The 14,746-nt window shown below is 44.8% G+C and overlaps 1 protein-coding gene across 1 annotated transcript in view; it reads right to left on the reverse strand.

Moving 5' to 3' along the window:
• The window catches only part of LOC144754518 (taste receptor type 1 member 3-like), a 210,800-nt gene extending 205,479 nt beyond the window's left edge, over positions 1-5,321 (reverse strand). Inside the window, exon 1 of the mRNA XM_078642415.1 lies at positions 2,901-5,321. Coding sequence (XP_078498541.1) covers positions 2,901-3,100 — 200 coding nt within the window. The 5' untranslated portion in view covers positions 3,101-5,321. The remainder of the gene's footprint in view (positions 1-2,900) is intronic.
• Positions 5,322-14,746: the final 9,425 nt, after the last annotated feature.

A 14,746-nucleotide genomic window follows, 5' to 3' on the forward strand; every position in this document is an offset into this window, starting at 1 on the left:
ATTCTGATTGACAACCCTCTATGATGCGTAACCTGAGAGCATCTTCAGTGGAGAAAGCATCGAATTCACAATAGCGGGCTAGCCGTCGAAGCCTTGTGATGAACGTGCTCATTGGTTCTTCTTTCTCCTGCGATGCTAGGTTGAAGGTATACCTCTCATAATCGACATTCTTCTTGTGTAGGAACTTCTTGTTGAGCGCATCACGCACTTTGGTGTAAGATCCGGTATCATCTGTGGGCAGTTCCTTGATAAGCTGACTAATTTCCTTTCCAACGAGGTTGCGCATCGCAATTAATTTCTGATCTTCTTCCGTCACCTGGGACCTTGCATAAAATCCTCAAAGTCCTCAAGCCATTCTTGCCATCTGAGGCCCATTCCTCCTCCAGCCACAAGTGCGAGCGGCTCGGGGGGGCGTAGGAACGAAATGCCCATCATGCCGGGTCGGCGGTCGCCAGCTGGATTTTGGGCTTGACGTGTCAGTGATCTTGACATCTCAGCAAGTGTGCGCGTCCCTCTAACTCTCTTCCGGCAGTGACCTGTGGCAAGATCAGTGTCTATCAATCACTCACTCTGTGGCGTTGTGGGTCGTTTCACTGTGTGTACCCACTGCAAAGGGTTGTGCACTGGCAGAGCGCTTGCCTTTACGTGTTGTCACTGCGTACAAACAAGTTCGTAGCACCTAATGGTATCTTTTGGTCTTGTAGTTGCCAGGGTTTGTTGAAAAGTCACAGCTGCCTGACTCCAAAATGGCCGCCCTATGTCTTTAACAGGGGTTAGAAGCAGTTGCCTGACTCCAAGATGGCCGCCGCCATCAAAATCTCGTCTCCCACGAGATTTGGCTCCAATTTGCACTCCCAGGGCCTCGGTGTCTACAAGCAGTATGTGCAGGCACTCACCGGGCAAGCAGCTTCAGCGGCGGGTGCAGTGGCGTGGGGGAGCAGGCTTTCGGCGTTCTCCACCAACTCCTGGCGGCAGGTAAGACCGGGGTGGGCTCCTGGCAACGGCGGCAATTCTTCCTCGCTCACGAGGCTGGGGTGAGCACCCGGACCTCGGCCTGTGCTCGCATTCAGAAGCGCTCTTCTCCCTCAGCACGTGGATGCATTTCAGGGAGGCTGGGCAGGCAGACTTCGGCGCGATCAGTTTGGCGGGGTTGAGCGCCCCGGCAGTCACGCTTATCGCGGCGGTACTACCGCACATGCGGCGGAACAGGAACGGAGGTGCTTGTTCGGGATAGCGCGTTTAGGCCATGCGCTCACATCTCATCCTCGTCGCCATTTGTCGAGTCTAGACGCAAGAATAAGGCTCGGACTCGACTGATTTGTGTGAACTCTTTATTCACGTCCACTCATTCCCTGTCCCTACTCTACACTGCCGACTTCCTTCCCCGACTCCTCCCTGTCCGGTTCCACCCACACTACCACCCCCCAACTACTAGAGTGTTAACTGACACTCTTACAGCTATTGCAGTATATTTGCTAAACTTAATTTCTGGACATTTTGGCTAAAAATATTGTGGCGCTTCCTTAAATGCAATCATATAATAATAGGTCCTGAAAAGTTCCATATTATCAAAAGCTAATTTGAGTTATGCATTTTCTGTACTGTTTGCCAGGAAAATGAAAGCATTTGCTGTTTTCCACTGCTGATTCTACTACGCGCAAAGGGGCTTCCATTACTTGCCACATTATCCAAACTAAATCCATCCGCTCTGCTTCTTCTCAATATCAACATTATACTTCGGCTGTAAACTAGGCAAAGTAACTTCTGGCGATTATAATTAGTACATTTAAGAAGACTAGTTTGTACTGTAGCTGTACAATGCTAAAGGCTGATTTATTTTCACCAAAGACGAAATCATTTATAACAAGGGCTTGTAACCAGTTTTCACAAAACATGCACCTCCTACAAATCATGCCAAGAATGTTCTCCTACCCAACTCGAACTAACAGAGAACCTCTGTTTCAAAGATAACAGCGGGGTAGAGGAAAACCCCAACTTCCACTCTTCACTGTGTTCTATTAGGTACAACATTGCTCTTGCAACATATGTGTTTAAGAATCTCACATCACAACACACTTCTATTCTGATGGCAAAAGAATTGAAAGATAGGCAGTTAATATTGCCTTTTCAACAACCTTCAATATTCAATTTGGTTGCTATAACACTCCGATAGAGTAAAAGGGCCCATCACTGGTTTGCCAGGAAATTAAGGCATATTTTATTACGACAAATTCATCTTGTTGTCCTCAAATATATTGTCAGGTATCTTGCTTTGCAGACGCCACTACATTCAACTTAATTTGTTAGAAAAACATCTCTCAAAATAAAATTGACCATTATGCAATCTCTTATGCACTACAAATGGACACTTTTGAAAATAGTTAACCTTTGGTAATCCTTAGGTTACCATATAACAGAGTTCCAGCCCTTCTCAATCTAATTTTTTTATTGGAGTTGTAGTCTAGGTATATTCAAGTCGATCCAACTGCACCAGTACACCTAAAATAAACATTTGCACAAGAGGGGTGCATGACTTGGTTATTACACTCTGGGTGACATGGAACCACAGAGCAACCTTACCCAAAGCTCTACTTCCAGCTTCTATATCATTATTACCCATTTCTGCAGTGCACACCATACAACGAATTGAAGGAAAGGGACCATTATTTCCCAGCTCAATAGTATTAACTGTAGCTCTCTCATGGGAATATAAAAGGGATCGTCCCAGTCTATATTCAAACATCTAACCTTCAGGTTACATAGGTATCAGTACTGGCTCAAGTATAATCTATTGAGCTACCTTTTTCAGGTATGACCTCTGACCTCCCGTCTTACACCATGTAAATATCCACCCTCCATTCCAAACCTGAAATTTCGGACGGTTGCACAGCCGGGCTTACTTCGTGCAGGTCAGTGGTTCCGGCCTCGAGGGGTCACCCACGTCACTCACGCTCGAGTGGATAGGAAACAATCCGCCGAGCATGATGTCACCGACTTCCTGGAAGACCTGATATGCGACGGGCTCGTCACCTTCTGTCAGCCTCGGTAGAATTCCTAGTCCCATTAAGAAAGCCAGAGCATGGACACACCGCAGAGGCATATTTCACGAACAGCAGCACCAGTGGAGGTGGGAAAGAAGGTCGATCCGGAAGCTGTTGGCTGGTATTCTACACGGACGGACCAAGGCGTCGTCGAAAATTAAAAAGAAAATGGCGGCACTTCAGAGTGTCGACATATACCGCTCCTGGAGAAGAAAGTTTTGTTTTCCCAAAACGAGCCGATTTATTATTCCGAAGAGAAGAATCCTCTGTCTGAGCCTGGAACTTCTTCGAAAATCTAATTTTAATGGGAAAATAAGAGATTTGTATATTAGACTCCGTGCACAGGTGCACTAACATCAACAACCAAAGGCAGCTGTTGCGCACGGACCAGTTAACATGCAGTAAAAACACCCCTCGTGCCCCAGCCGGATGTGTGAATTCAAATCCGAGTTGTGTTTGCTATGAACTCCCCAGGAAAAAGAGGAGGAACTCGCACTTCGAGGATTTTACGTTGGGTTTAAAGGTTCCATGTGCCACAGGTACACTGGCTCAAGAGAGAGGCGAGCGAGCCCTCGAGTGAATCCTACGCTCCGTGATAAAAAAGCGAATCCACTCTGCGCATCTGCATATATGATTATTGCCCTGTGTTTTAATGTGCATTTGTTTTAAGAAAATATGTTTAACAAAAACTAGTGTGCAAGGAGTTAACTCCCCCCAGGTGCGAGTCCTCCCCCCTCATTTTCAGCGACCTGCCCAAACCTGCGTCCCTCACCCATAAATCATTCCATTGACGACATGATATGTTGCATAGAAAGGCTGCAGTTTATTACAACATTTTTTGTACATCTCGCAACTTTTGGTTGGTCATTCATAAACATCCATGTCATTTTACACCATTCATTGTCCTTTAATTTTCTTGTTGTTCCTTTTATGACGGCACTGCACTCCTGTTCGAGGTGCCCCTTTACTCAAGGCCTCTGTGTTTACAGTTGCAGGCTTCCCTTGCTACCGGATTTGTGGGTGTCTATTAGGACCGTCCCACGCAGGCTGCAACTGCCATTCTGCTTGCCCAGTACCCTTGTTGGCCCCTCGCCTGCTCCTCAGTGCCCCTGCCATGTGGCATCCCAAGGAACCTGTGTGAGCATCTCATCTACTCTGCCAGTGGCTGTGTCCTGCCATTCGCTCCCTCAGTGTCCCTGCCGTGTAGCATCCCAAGGACACTTGTGTGAGCAGCTCATCTACTTATAATAATTTCCTCATTTGGACATCTTCTGGGTTTCTTCCGCCCTTTCCTAGGCCTGTGATGCCCACTTCGTTTTGGCGTGGATGGGTGGGATTCCGCTTCGACTGGTGGGGGGGGGAGGTTGTGTGTCCAGTTTGGGATCTACACCACCTTTTGAACACCCTGACCGCTTACAGCCTCATGCAGTGATTGGGGGGCTAGCAGCGGGACTGGGGGGCGACCAATCAGGTGCCCTCCGTTTTCGCAAGCTTGTTGTAGGGGGAAGGTTCCCTCCTCCGGGTGACATTTGACTGGGCTATCATGGCTGGCACCGCCTCCCGCACCGCCTCCCGCGGCCCATGTTTTAAGTATGTGCAGGGGGCAGATAAAATCACACTGAAGACACCCTGTGATGATTAGCAGAGTTATTTCCCTTACAAGTTAGCAGAGTTATTTCCCTTACAAGTTATCATGCAATCCTTGAGGCAGGAAATTTTTTTTTGCGTGTTTAATTTTCTGTTTTGTTGAAATGAATTGGAATATGGCCTTGTTCACTAGTAATAATCATATGAATGTGCACTAACTATTACGGTTTTAGGATTCATGGTGTTTTGACATCTGTAATGGCACATAACGTCTGTAGTACCAAGGACTCATGGAGCAATTTTTAATGCGAATATACCGGGACCGGTCCGTGGGACACATTTTAGATTTTTTTTTAATAAAACCACGATTGGCTCCTTTGAGGGTCCCTGCAACTAAGGCTTGAGGTCTGGCTGTGCACTCCTTTTTTTCCTTTGACATTTTTTAAGACGTCAACATATATTTATGTCATGCCAGTAACAATGAATGTGTCTCGATGAATGTGTCTCGATAACATAGCTTGTTTGGAATAGGTGAACTAATAAACACAGATGCAAATGTAAAACTCAATATTCCATGTTCCAAATGGAGCTTAACTGACTAGTGCAAACATGGCTTAATGCCACAAGTTTTCCATTCTGCGCTTCTACTCATGAGAATACAGCATGGCATAAATATTTGGTGAACAGATTGGGCTTCCTTGTGCCATCCTTGAATCAGGGATGACATATAACTCCTTCACACTAAAATGCTTTCCCTACTATTGCTTAGATATGGTGTGGGAATAGTAAATCGAATTCCTACAAAATCCAACACTTTTTCTAGTGTTGTTTATTTTGGATTGTTATTATGTTTTATTTATTTTTAGTTTTTTATTTCATCTTTAATTTATTTACCGAAAATGTAATTTTTAAAAGTAAAATATATTTTTGTTGGTTTTGTATTACTTTTGTGTTTGATTCAGTATGATATATGTTTTTGTTTTATATATGTTTACTAATTTCAATTTTTAATATTATTTATATTTTATTGTTTTTACATTGTTTAACTATTGCCTCTATATTTATATACTAGCAGCCCGTCCCGACGTTGTCCGGGTATGAATTGCTGCCGGCCAGTAGTATATTGTTTTGTAGGATTTCGTTTTGATAGCATTTCTTATCTGTGACAGGCCTCTGAAACTCTCCGATTCACAGTGCACTGCTGATGCACTTAAGAGTGCGCGTTCAGTAGTGTGTGAACTCGAGTTTCCCTACTTTATTTTTCCTTGCAATATTATATAGCGCAAACTCGACAACATGGCATGAGCACAATTACATTTACATTACAGAAGAACACATTCATTTGTGGTAGGCACGGGGAGACAACGCGATTTGCCTGGAATCACAGGATGTTGAGCTGATGCCGAGATTCGAACGTAGCTCCCCAACTCTAAAGTTTGCAATTCTAGAACTTGTGGCGGGAGGTGTGTCTAAAAGTGTATGTCGGTGCTGGCCATCAATGAGAGAGGCCTGTGCATTTTTCAAATCGGTGGTGAAAAAATATGAGTTTGTTGCTGGAGATGTGGGCCGCCGTGCCACCAATGTACTTACTGGGGGAGGGTAAACACCCATTATTCCGCAACTTTCTTTCCGCATACCATCACTCCGCATACTTTCATTACGAAAGTACCATGATTCCGCAATGCCATTATAACGCATGGCATTACATTTGATATGCTTTTACCACGCATACATTTACAACGAAATTCGTTGTAAATGCATGAATGGTAAAAGCATGTTTTTTTAAAAATGTTTGGATAAGGTAAGTATGGGTATAGGGGTATATGTTTTGGGGTACTGAGGTATATGTTTTGGGGTGTTTGGGTATTTTAAGGGTACAGATATAGTTTTGGGTTATGGGGTACAGGGGTAGTTTTAGGGTTTAGGGATAGGTTTGGGTTTTGGGATATAGGGGTATTTTTAGGGTTCAGGGGTAGGTTTGGGTTTTGGGGTACAGGGGTATTTTAAGCGTTCAGGGCTAGGTTTGGGTTTTGGGGTACAGGGGTATTTTTAGGGTTCAGGGCTAGGTTTGGGTTTTGGGGTACAGGGGTATTTTAGGGTTCAGGGGTAGGTTTGGGTTTTGGGGTACAGGGTTATTTTTATGGTTCAGGGCTAAGTTTGGGGTTTGGGGTACAGGGGTATTTTTAGGGTTCAGGGGTAGGTTTGGGTTTTGGGGTACAGGGGTATTTTAGGGTTCAGGGGTAGTTTTGGGTTTTGGGGTACAGGGGTATTTTTAGGGTTCAGGGGTAGGTTTGGGTTTTGGGGTACAGGGTTATTTTTATGGTTCAGGGGTAGGTTTGAGTTTTGGGGTACAGGGGTATTTTAAGGGTTCAGGGCTAGGTTTGGGTTTTGGAGTACAGGGGTATTTTAGGGTTCAGGGGTAGGTTTGGGTTTTGGGGTACAGGGGTATTTTTAGGGTTCAGGGGTTGGTTTGGGTTTTGAGGTACAGGGGTATTCATAGGGTTCAGGGCTAGGTTTGGGTTTTGGGGTACAGGGGTATTTTTAGGGTTTAGGGATAGGTTTGGGTTTTGGGGTACATGGTATATTTATAGGGTTAAGATGGGTTAGTGTTTAAGGGTGTTGGGATATTTTAAGGAGTATGGGTGGATTATGATTATTGGGTGCAGGGGTATTTAAAGGGAGCAGGGTGGACACCCGGAGCTGGAATGTACAGAACCTGGGAAGAAAAAACAATGAAATATTGGGCACAACGCTCGCTTTTTTTCCCTAATCCCGCGCCCCGCACACGCCCACACCCCCAGCACACGCCCACAGCACACGATATGAGACATGGCATGAAGGGCGGAACGTACCACACGCCCCCAGCGTTTGTCACGCCCCAGCACGCGCCCACAGCACAATGCAGACACGCCCACAAGGGACTACTTTGCTGGCACGGTTCTTTTACCTTTTAAATGTATATGGTGGGCGTCTGCATAGCCTATGTCCTTCTGCTGCAACTGCCCTTTCCCACGCTGTATTGGGTGTTGTGATTGGTGCTGTGGTTCCTGAGATTACCCGCCTCAAAAGTTTGGGCTCTCTCTTTATTATATTAGTATATATATATATATATATATATATATATATATATATATATATATATATATATATGTTTTACTTACATAAACATTTACAACCATTTACTTTTAATTATATTTGTTAGACCTGTCCACCTTAGCGTGGTCTTCCCCCAAACTCTTTACCTTCCTTTTCTACTTTTGCCGATCTCATTTTTCCTGGCCTTTGGACTCTGAGCTCCTTACCCTTGCTAACAAGTGCTAAAGTGCACATGCTCACGCCTTAAAATAAGGTGATATTGGCTCTTCCCCAATTGGCATATTTAATTTACGTGTAAGTCCCTGGTAAAGTGCCACTACATGTGCCCAGGCCTGTAAATTAAATGCTACTAACGGGCCTGCAACATACAATAATGTCTCATAGGGTATTATTTGTCAGACAATTTTTAAGGAAGCATAAGGAGTTGCTATGAGCACAGAAGGAGAGGAGGGAGACGATAATGTGCAGAGACAAAAAACCTTTTTTTGTGTAAGATACCATATATTGAAAGGCAAAGAAAGCACTGTGTTACATTAAATGACATGTAACCTGTGTTTATACTGTGCACAAGTGCTTGCAAAATGGGGAACGGTGCAAGTGACACGTGAGGAAGTATGTACAGCGGGCAGGGCGCGCACAACAAAACAAATTATATACAAGGTGCATTCACAGTAATACCCATACAGTGAATACAAATGAATACAGGGTGATTTGACTAGGTAAATATGAAAGAGGCGCCTTACAAATTGTCTGACAAATAATACCCTATGAAACTTTGTTGTATGTTACACACCTTTGCCCTGGTCTCTACAGGGTTTACGGGCTACCCCCTGTAATTTGTTATTGTATACTAATGGGCCTGCAGCACTGATTGTGCTACCCACTTAGGTAGCCCTTTAAATATGTCTTGACCCGCCATTGCAGCATTTGTGTGCTGTTTTGGACCTGGTAAAAAAAAAACTCTAGCAAGGCCCAAAACTTCCTTTAGAACAGTGCTTACTTTGAGGTGGTGGTTTTTGGTGCTCAGCACCAGCACTTAATTGTCCGCGCTTGCGCTTGTGACAGTCTGCAAAAAGGTGGCAATGTCAGGCTAATATAGAGGTGACCACAACAATAGTTGATTATTAATTCCATTTGCATTCAAAATACTATTACCTGTTGCCAAGGCCTTTCTTATAGCTTTGGGGGCCCGAAATAGTCAGAATTGCCACACTTGTAGAAGTGTGATAGTTAGTAGTTGTGTTGGAACTGTCATTGGCAGCATGGCAAGAGCCCTGACACTTATTGTTTTACAAATTAAGCACAACATCATAATACATATTAGAACATTGGAATGCTGAGAGCTCTATTGAAGACAATGGAACAGCAGCGGCCTAAATGAACTGGTATAGACCCCCTGCTCTCAACATTACAATTAAGGCTCCCGGTTTTTCGTTTAAACTAATTTTTACATATAAATACAGATGGAAAAATATTTTTTTTCAGTCTGTATTCATAAATAGAAACAGAATAATACGACCAAATTGGATTCTTGGATTCTGAGAATTGTTCGACAATCCGTGCTCCAGCCCAGGGTTGCCTCGCCAAGCATCTCTTGCTTATTGCCCTGTATGCCTGCCCACATTAACACCTGCTGGGCCATTAATCTTTGGTAGGTGCAGGAAATTATTTCCTAGGAGCGTCTTGCATTGACCTCTGCCCTGCCCACCATAGGCCTGATGACGTGCCTGTTACATCCTTTTAGCCAACCAGCTGATCATTCAATATCTCCGGAGCTCTGGCTCTGTAGTGAGCGCTGCGCCAGCACAGCAGTTAGTTTTAGGTCACAGTTAAGTGAAAAGGTGGGGGTGGGGTGGACTTGTATATCACTGTTTGCACCGCAGTTCAGGTTTGATGAGGCAGGGGAGTTAGTAGCTCGAGTACTTGGCGCTAATGTAGGGCAAGCAGAAATGAGTGTGACCCAACAAGGTCAAAAAGACCAGCGGCATAAACACATTTAGGGAAATTAGGTTGCATTAGCTTTGGGATACTTTCAGGCCTTAAATTGAAACTTTCCTCCCTGACTTGGCACTGCACGAAGAAACACGAACATTACTGAGAGACAGAGACAGCCCCGGCATCTCTGTAAACCCTTTTTCAAGTTAAATAATTTTTTTTCTCCACTGTGCGAGGAAGATCTGTGGCAGCTGTCCTGTGTGGGATTACAGTATTACAATTGTTTATTTTATTTCTTAAATGAGAGCTCCCTGCTTCAGAGGACGTTGTTTGCTCCCTCAGCTGTGGATAGTCAGCGCGCACCACAGAGAGGAGCATGGAACTGACAATAAAGAGAACGAGGCATCCAATATCTGTAATTTATCACAAAAGTAGACAGCTCTTTCATGCCATCTTTGGCCAGGTCACTGAAAGTGCACAGGTGCACTCATCTAAATTCTAAATGTGTTTATCATGGCTAGTGACCGTGTTTTCAATATTGTAACACAGCAGCAGCTCACTAATATTACTGCAAGTAATCTCTCTGACACCACTCCCATTTCACATACGTGAGGTCCACTTTTGATCTAACAGAAAAGTTTTTTTGTGGATGTTGCATGAAACATACACAACATTTGTCTTCCAAATGTCTGTAATAAAGTCTCACGCATTGTATTGTGTTTACTTAATTTGGCACATATATACATATAGCTAGTCTGGCCAACAAACTGGGGGAGTCAGACTGGGAAAATTACATTAAAATGGGGGACATTTGTATGTTCCAGGAAACTTGGGCACGAGAGGACTATGGTCACCAAGGCTTTGCATCATTTTATATTCCAGCGCAGTGGGAAGGTAAAGGTCGTCCGTCTGGCGGGCTCACGACCTGGGTGGCTTCTCATCTGGGCTGTGTGGCCACCCGTCTACCATTTAATTCGAAAGACATACTTGTGGTCTCATTACTCTGGCCAAATAATGTTAAACTTGTGTTGGTTAACCTGTATTCCAGGCCGATGGGAAGGGCAAAGGAATCACCAACCATTGATGAACTTTCGAGCCTTTTATCTGAACTGTCGAATGATTCATACTATGTGGTGGATGGGGATTTTAACTCTCACTTTGAGCCATTGCCCGGCCTTTTGGAAGGGCTTACAGTGGAAGAAGACGCAAGGTGGTCAGTTCCCGCGGTGGAAGCACCGCCTGCGAAAGCTTGGTCCCCTCTAGCGTTACAAATTACTGCTCTTACCCTAAGGTTCGGAATTAGAGCCTGTAATGGGCGGATGGAATCCGATATTCCAAGCAAAACTACCTACAATAGACGGGGGAGAGAGTCTCGGTTGGACTATGTTATGGTCCAATTAACGAGGTGGGCTACAATCCGGGACTTTAGGGTGATGGAAAGGAGCGAGAGCGATCACAATCCCCTGGAGCTTGATTTGGTGCACCCAGGCCCCATAGTTTCGGGGACTATAGTGGAAGGGAATAAACCGGCGCTCCTCCTAGATAATAGCAGGAGAAGAATTAGGTGGGAAAATATGGTTGCAACCAAGGACAAACTTCCTCTGCTGTATGCTGAGATTGTCCCCATTTTGGAAGCTGTGGGGAGTGAAGACATGAGGGATAATAATAATATAGACTCCCAGACGAGAGTATTTAAAGCCCATGAGGATCTCACAAAAATTGCGGCACTACATTTTACTAGTAGCGCACGTAAGACCAGAGAGAGGCCCCGAGGTAAAGCACGCTGGTATAATCAAACTTGTAGACGGGCTAAATCAGAATTGCTCAAAGTAGTAAAGGAGGGGGTGGGAGGAGAACGCCTGAAACATAGCAGGCAAGTCTATAAAAGACTTCTGGATCAGGCTAAAATAGAATGGGAAGAAAATCAGTGGGAAGAACTCACAAAGGCCCTAGCACTCCAAAACCAACGGTTGTTTTGGAGGATAGTGAATGGGGGGTCAGGAAATCTACAATCGGCACTGGAGCCAAATATAGCACCTGGGGTTTGGAAGGGTCATTTCCAATCGCTCTATAGCTCTGAACCAGGTGAAGTCCCAGAATCTATCGAGGTGGAGGGGCCGGGCTACCAAGGGGAGGCAATAACGTTGGGGGAGGTCACTGCCGCTATCTCGGGCCTGGCTTCTGCAAAGGCGCCAGGTCTGGATAGCTTACCGGGGGACCTGTTTAAACAGGAGCCCATTGTCTGGGCACCCTATCTTACGGCTCTTTTTAACAGTGTTCTCGGTGGGATGGAAATCCCTGGTACTTGGCTGGGGGCAGAGGTGGTCCCTATCTTTAAAAAGGGCTCCCCTCTTCTCCCAGCCAACTACAGGCCAATCAGCCTGATTGCTGTACCGCAGAAGCTGTTCGGCAGGGTCTTGCTGAATAGGCTCCAGGACTGGATAGAGGAGGTGGATGCCCTTAGTCCCTATCAGGCGGGGTTTAGGAAGGGGGTATCCACAGTGGACCAGGTTTTTAGACTAAATCTGATATACTGGAAGACAGCAAAGTTCGACGGCGGCAGTTTGTACACAATTTTTGTGGACTTACGGGCCGCTTTCGACCTGGTCCCCAGGGGGAAATTATGGAGCGTCCTGGCTGAGATGGGCGTCCCCCCGGACATCCTGTCAATCTTACAGAGGCTGCATCATGGGAATTATGCCCGAGTGAGGTGCGGGAGGTCTGGGGAGCTTACTGACAGGTTCCCCGTTGGCCGAGGGGTAAGACAGGGCTGTGTGCTGGCGCCGACCCTGTTTTGCCTCTTCGTCAACGGGGTAATCGCCCATCTCAACGCCACTGATCATACCGACGCCCCTAAACTAAACGGCCGCAGGGTGCCCGCAATCATGTTTGCGGATGACACCCTGCTGCTTTCAAAAACCCCTATGGGTATCCAAAGGATACTTGACTCCTTTTACGCATTCTGCCTGGATAGAGGGTTAGAAATTAACGCCACTAAAACCAAATATATGGTTTTAAACCCGAGTCACAAATTGCGCCAGAGTCCGTTACTGGGAACCGTGCGGCTCGAGAGAGTGGCCACCTTCGAATACCTGGGTGTAACCCTCAATGAAACTATGACTTGGGGATCCCACCAGAGCAGGGCAAATCTCAAACTCGTGCAAACTACTGGGGGTATTGCACAAATTATGACCGGCTCGACGTACCGGCCGTTGGGCGCCTTAGTTCAGATATATAAGGCCCAGGCGAGGGGAGCAATTATGTATGGGGCTGAACTGTGGGGGCACATGCCTTGTCATAGCCTTTCTGTAACAGAAAACAAGTTTATAAGAAGGGTGGCTGCTCTCCCCCCGAGCACTCCGCTTCTTCCATTGAGGCTTGATTTAGGATTACGACCACTAGCGGATGAGATAGGCCTGAGACCCATAGCCTTCTGGCGCAGGCTATGGAGTAGCAAAGATCTTACGGATTACCGGGCAGAATTGGTCGAAATACTGAAACACCCCAAGGTGCTTAGTGTCCCCTGGGTTAAAAATATCCAAGCCATCTGCATGGATTTGGGGCTTCCTGATTTATGGACAGACCCGGCCACGGCAGCACTCAATATTTCTAAGAAGTCTCTGTCGAATTTATATCACGAACATAAATTGGCAGGGGCCATAGCTGCCCAGCCAGATGGGTCTTTGTCAGCCGTGTTCCTGCAAAGCAAGGATACTTATAAGTTTGAAAAGGTTCTGGACCCTATTTTTCCCTTACTGGCAAGAAGACTGTATCTCCAGTGGCGGTATGGCACACTGCCCCTCCGGTCTTTTACTAGTCGATGGTCGATGGCTGCCCCCAGCAAGTATTGCCCTGTGTGTGAGGATAGGGAGGAGAACGACCTGCATGTGGTCTTTTTTTGCCCAGCCTATAGGGCAGCTAGAAAGTATTGGCTGCTTCCGTTGATAAGGAACATGGGTGGCAGGGAATACGCACCAATGTACAGGGTTTTAAAAACTGATGTTACTGGCCCAACTGTTTTTGCACTTTCTAAGTTTTTTACCAATGTGTGGTTTACACGAAACCGTCTTTTAAAGAATGTTGGGTAGTGACTGAACTTTTTTAAATTCACTATAAAGTTGTTTATCCCTGTACTGAACCCTGTTACGTATTCATATTTTAAATGTAATGATGTGTGAATATGTGTTTTTCCTTCTTTGTATTGTGTATCTTTTATGACCAAATGGTCAAAATAAAGATTGGAAATTGAAAAAATTGACATATAGCTAAACATATATCAACCGGGTGCACTGTCTATATAAATAAATGTAGAAAAATACTCTTTGCAGCGTCTTTTTTTTCTTGCGACAAAAATAAATGCAGTTATATACAGATAAAATGACACAAAAATAAATATGGATACATTTAGACAGAATTGTTAAAAAAAAAAATACCATGAAACCGGGAGCCCTAATTACAATGGTACTAATAAACAGCCTCTGCCTTCGTCTTTCCCCTGCATTTTCAAAATACATCGAGCATGGAGGCTAGGGCCTTTAACACTGGAGCGGGTCTTTAATGCCCGGTATAACCTGCTATGGCAGTTCATAAGGCTATATGAGTCACCCGAGAGTAGGCTCTAAACAGCCCTCAGGGAAGGGTGCAATGTATTCAAAAAGTAGGATTTGTATTTTTAAGTTTTACATGTCCTGTTAGTGAAAAACTCTTAAATTCATTTTTCACTACTGCCAGATCTAGCTCTCCCATAGACTAACTTTGGAGTGACGTTATTACATTTAATACGATGTAATTTCCAAATGGGAACAGGTACGAGTCCATGTTTGGTGCCTTTTCAATTGAAATGAAATGTCATAACTTTGGGAAGTTGGATTTTAAATAACAATTTTGAAAATGCCACTTTTAGAAAGTTAACATTTTCCTGCTCTAGTCATTATGGGCCAGATGTAGGTAATCTCAATTTACCTATTCTTAAATACAGAATTTTACCGATTCAGTATTTAAGCATACGTAAATGGGATGTAGATGATTATTCAGTATATTTTACCTGGAAGCCCATAGGAATTAATAGGAATTACCAAATCGGTAAA

Source organism: Lissotriton helveticus, chromosome 5_1 (genome assembly GCF_964261635.1).
Source record: "Lissotriton helveticus chromosome 5_1, aLisHel1.1, whole genome shotgun sequence".
In the NCBI taxonomy this organism is placed as follows: domain Eukaryota; kingdom Metazoa; phylum Chordata; class Amphibia; order Caudata; family Salamandridae; genus Lissotriton; species Lissotriton helveticus.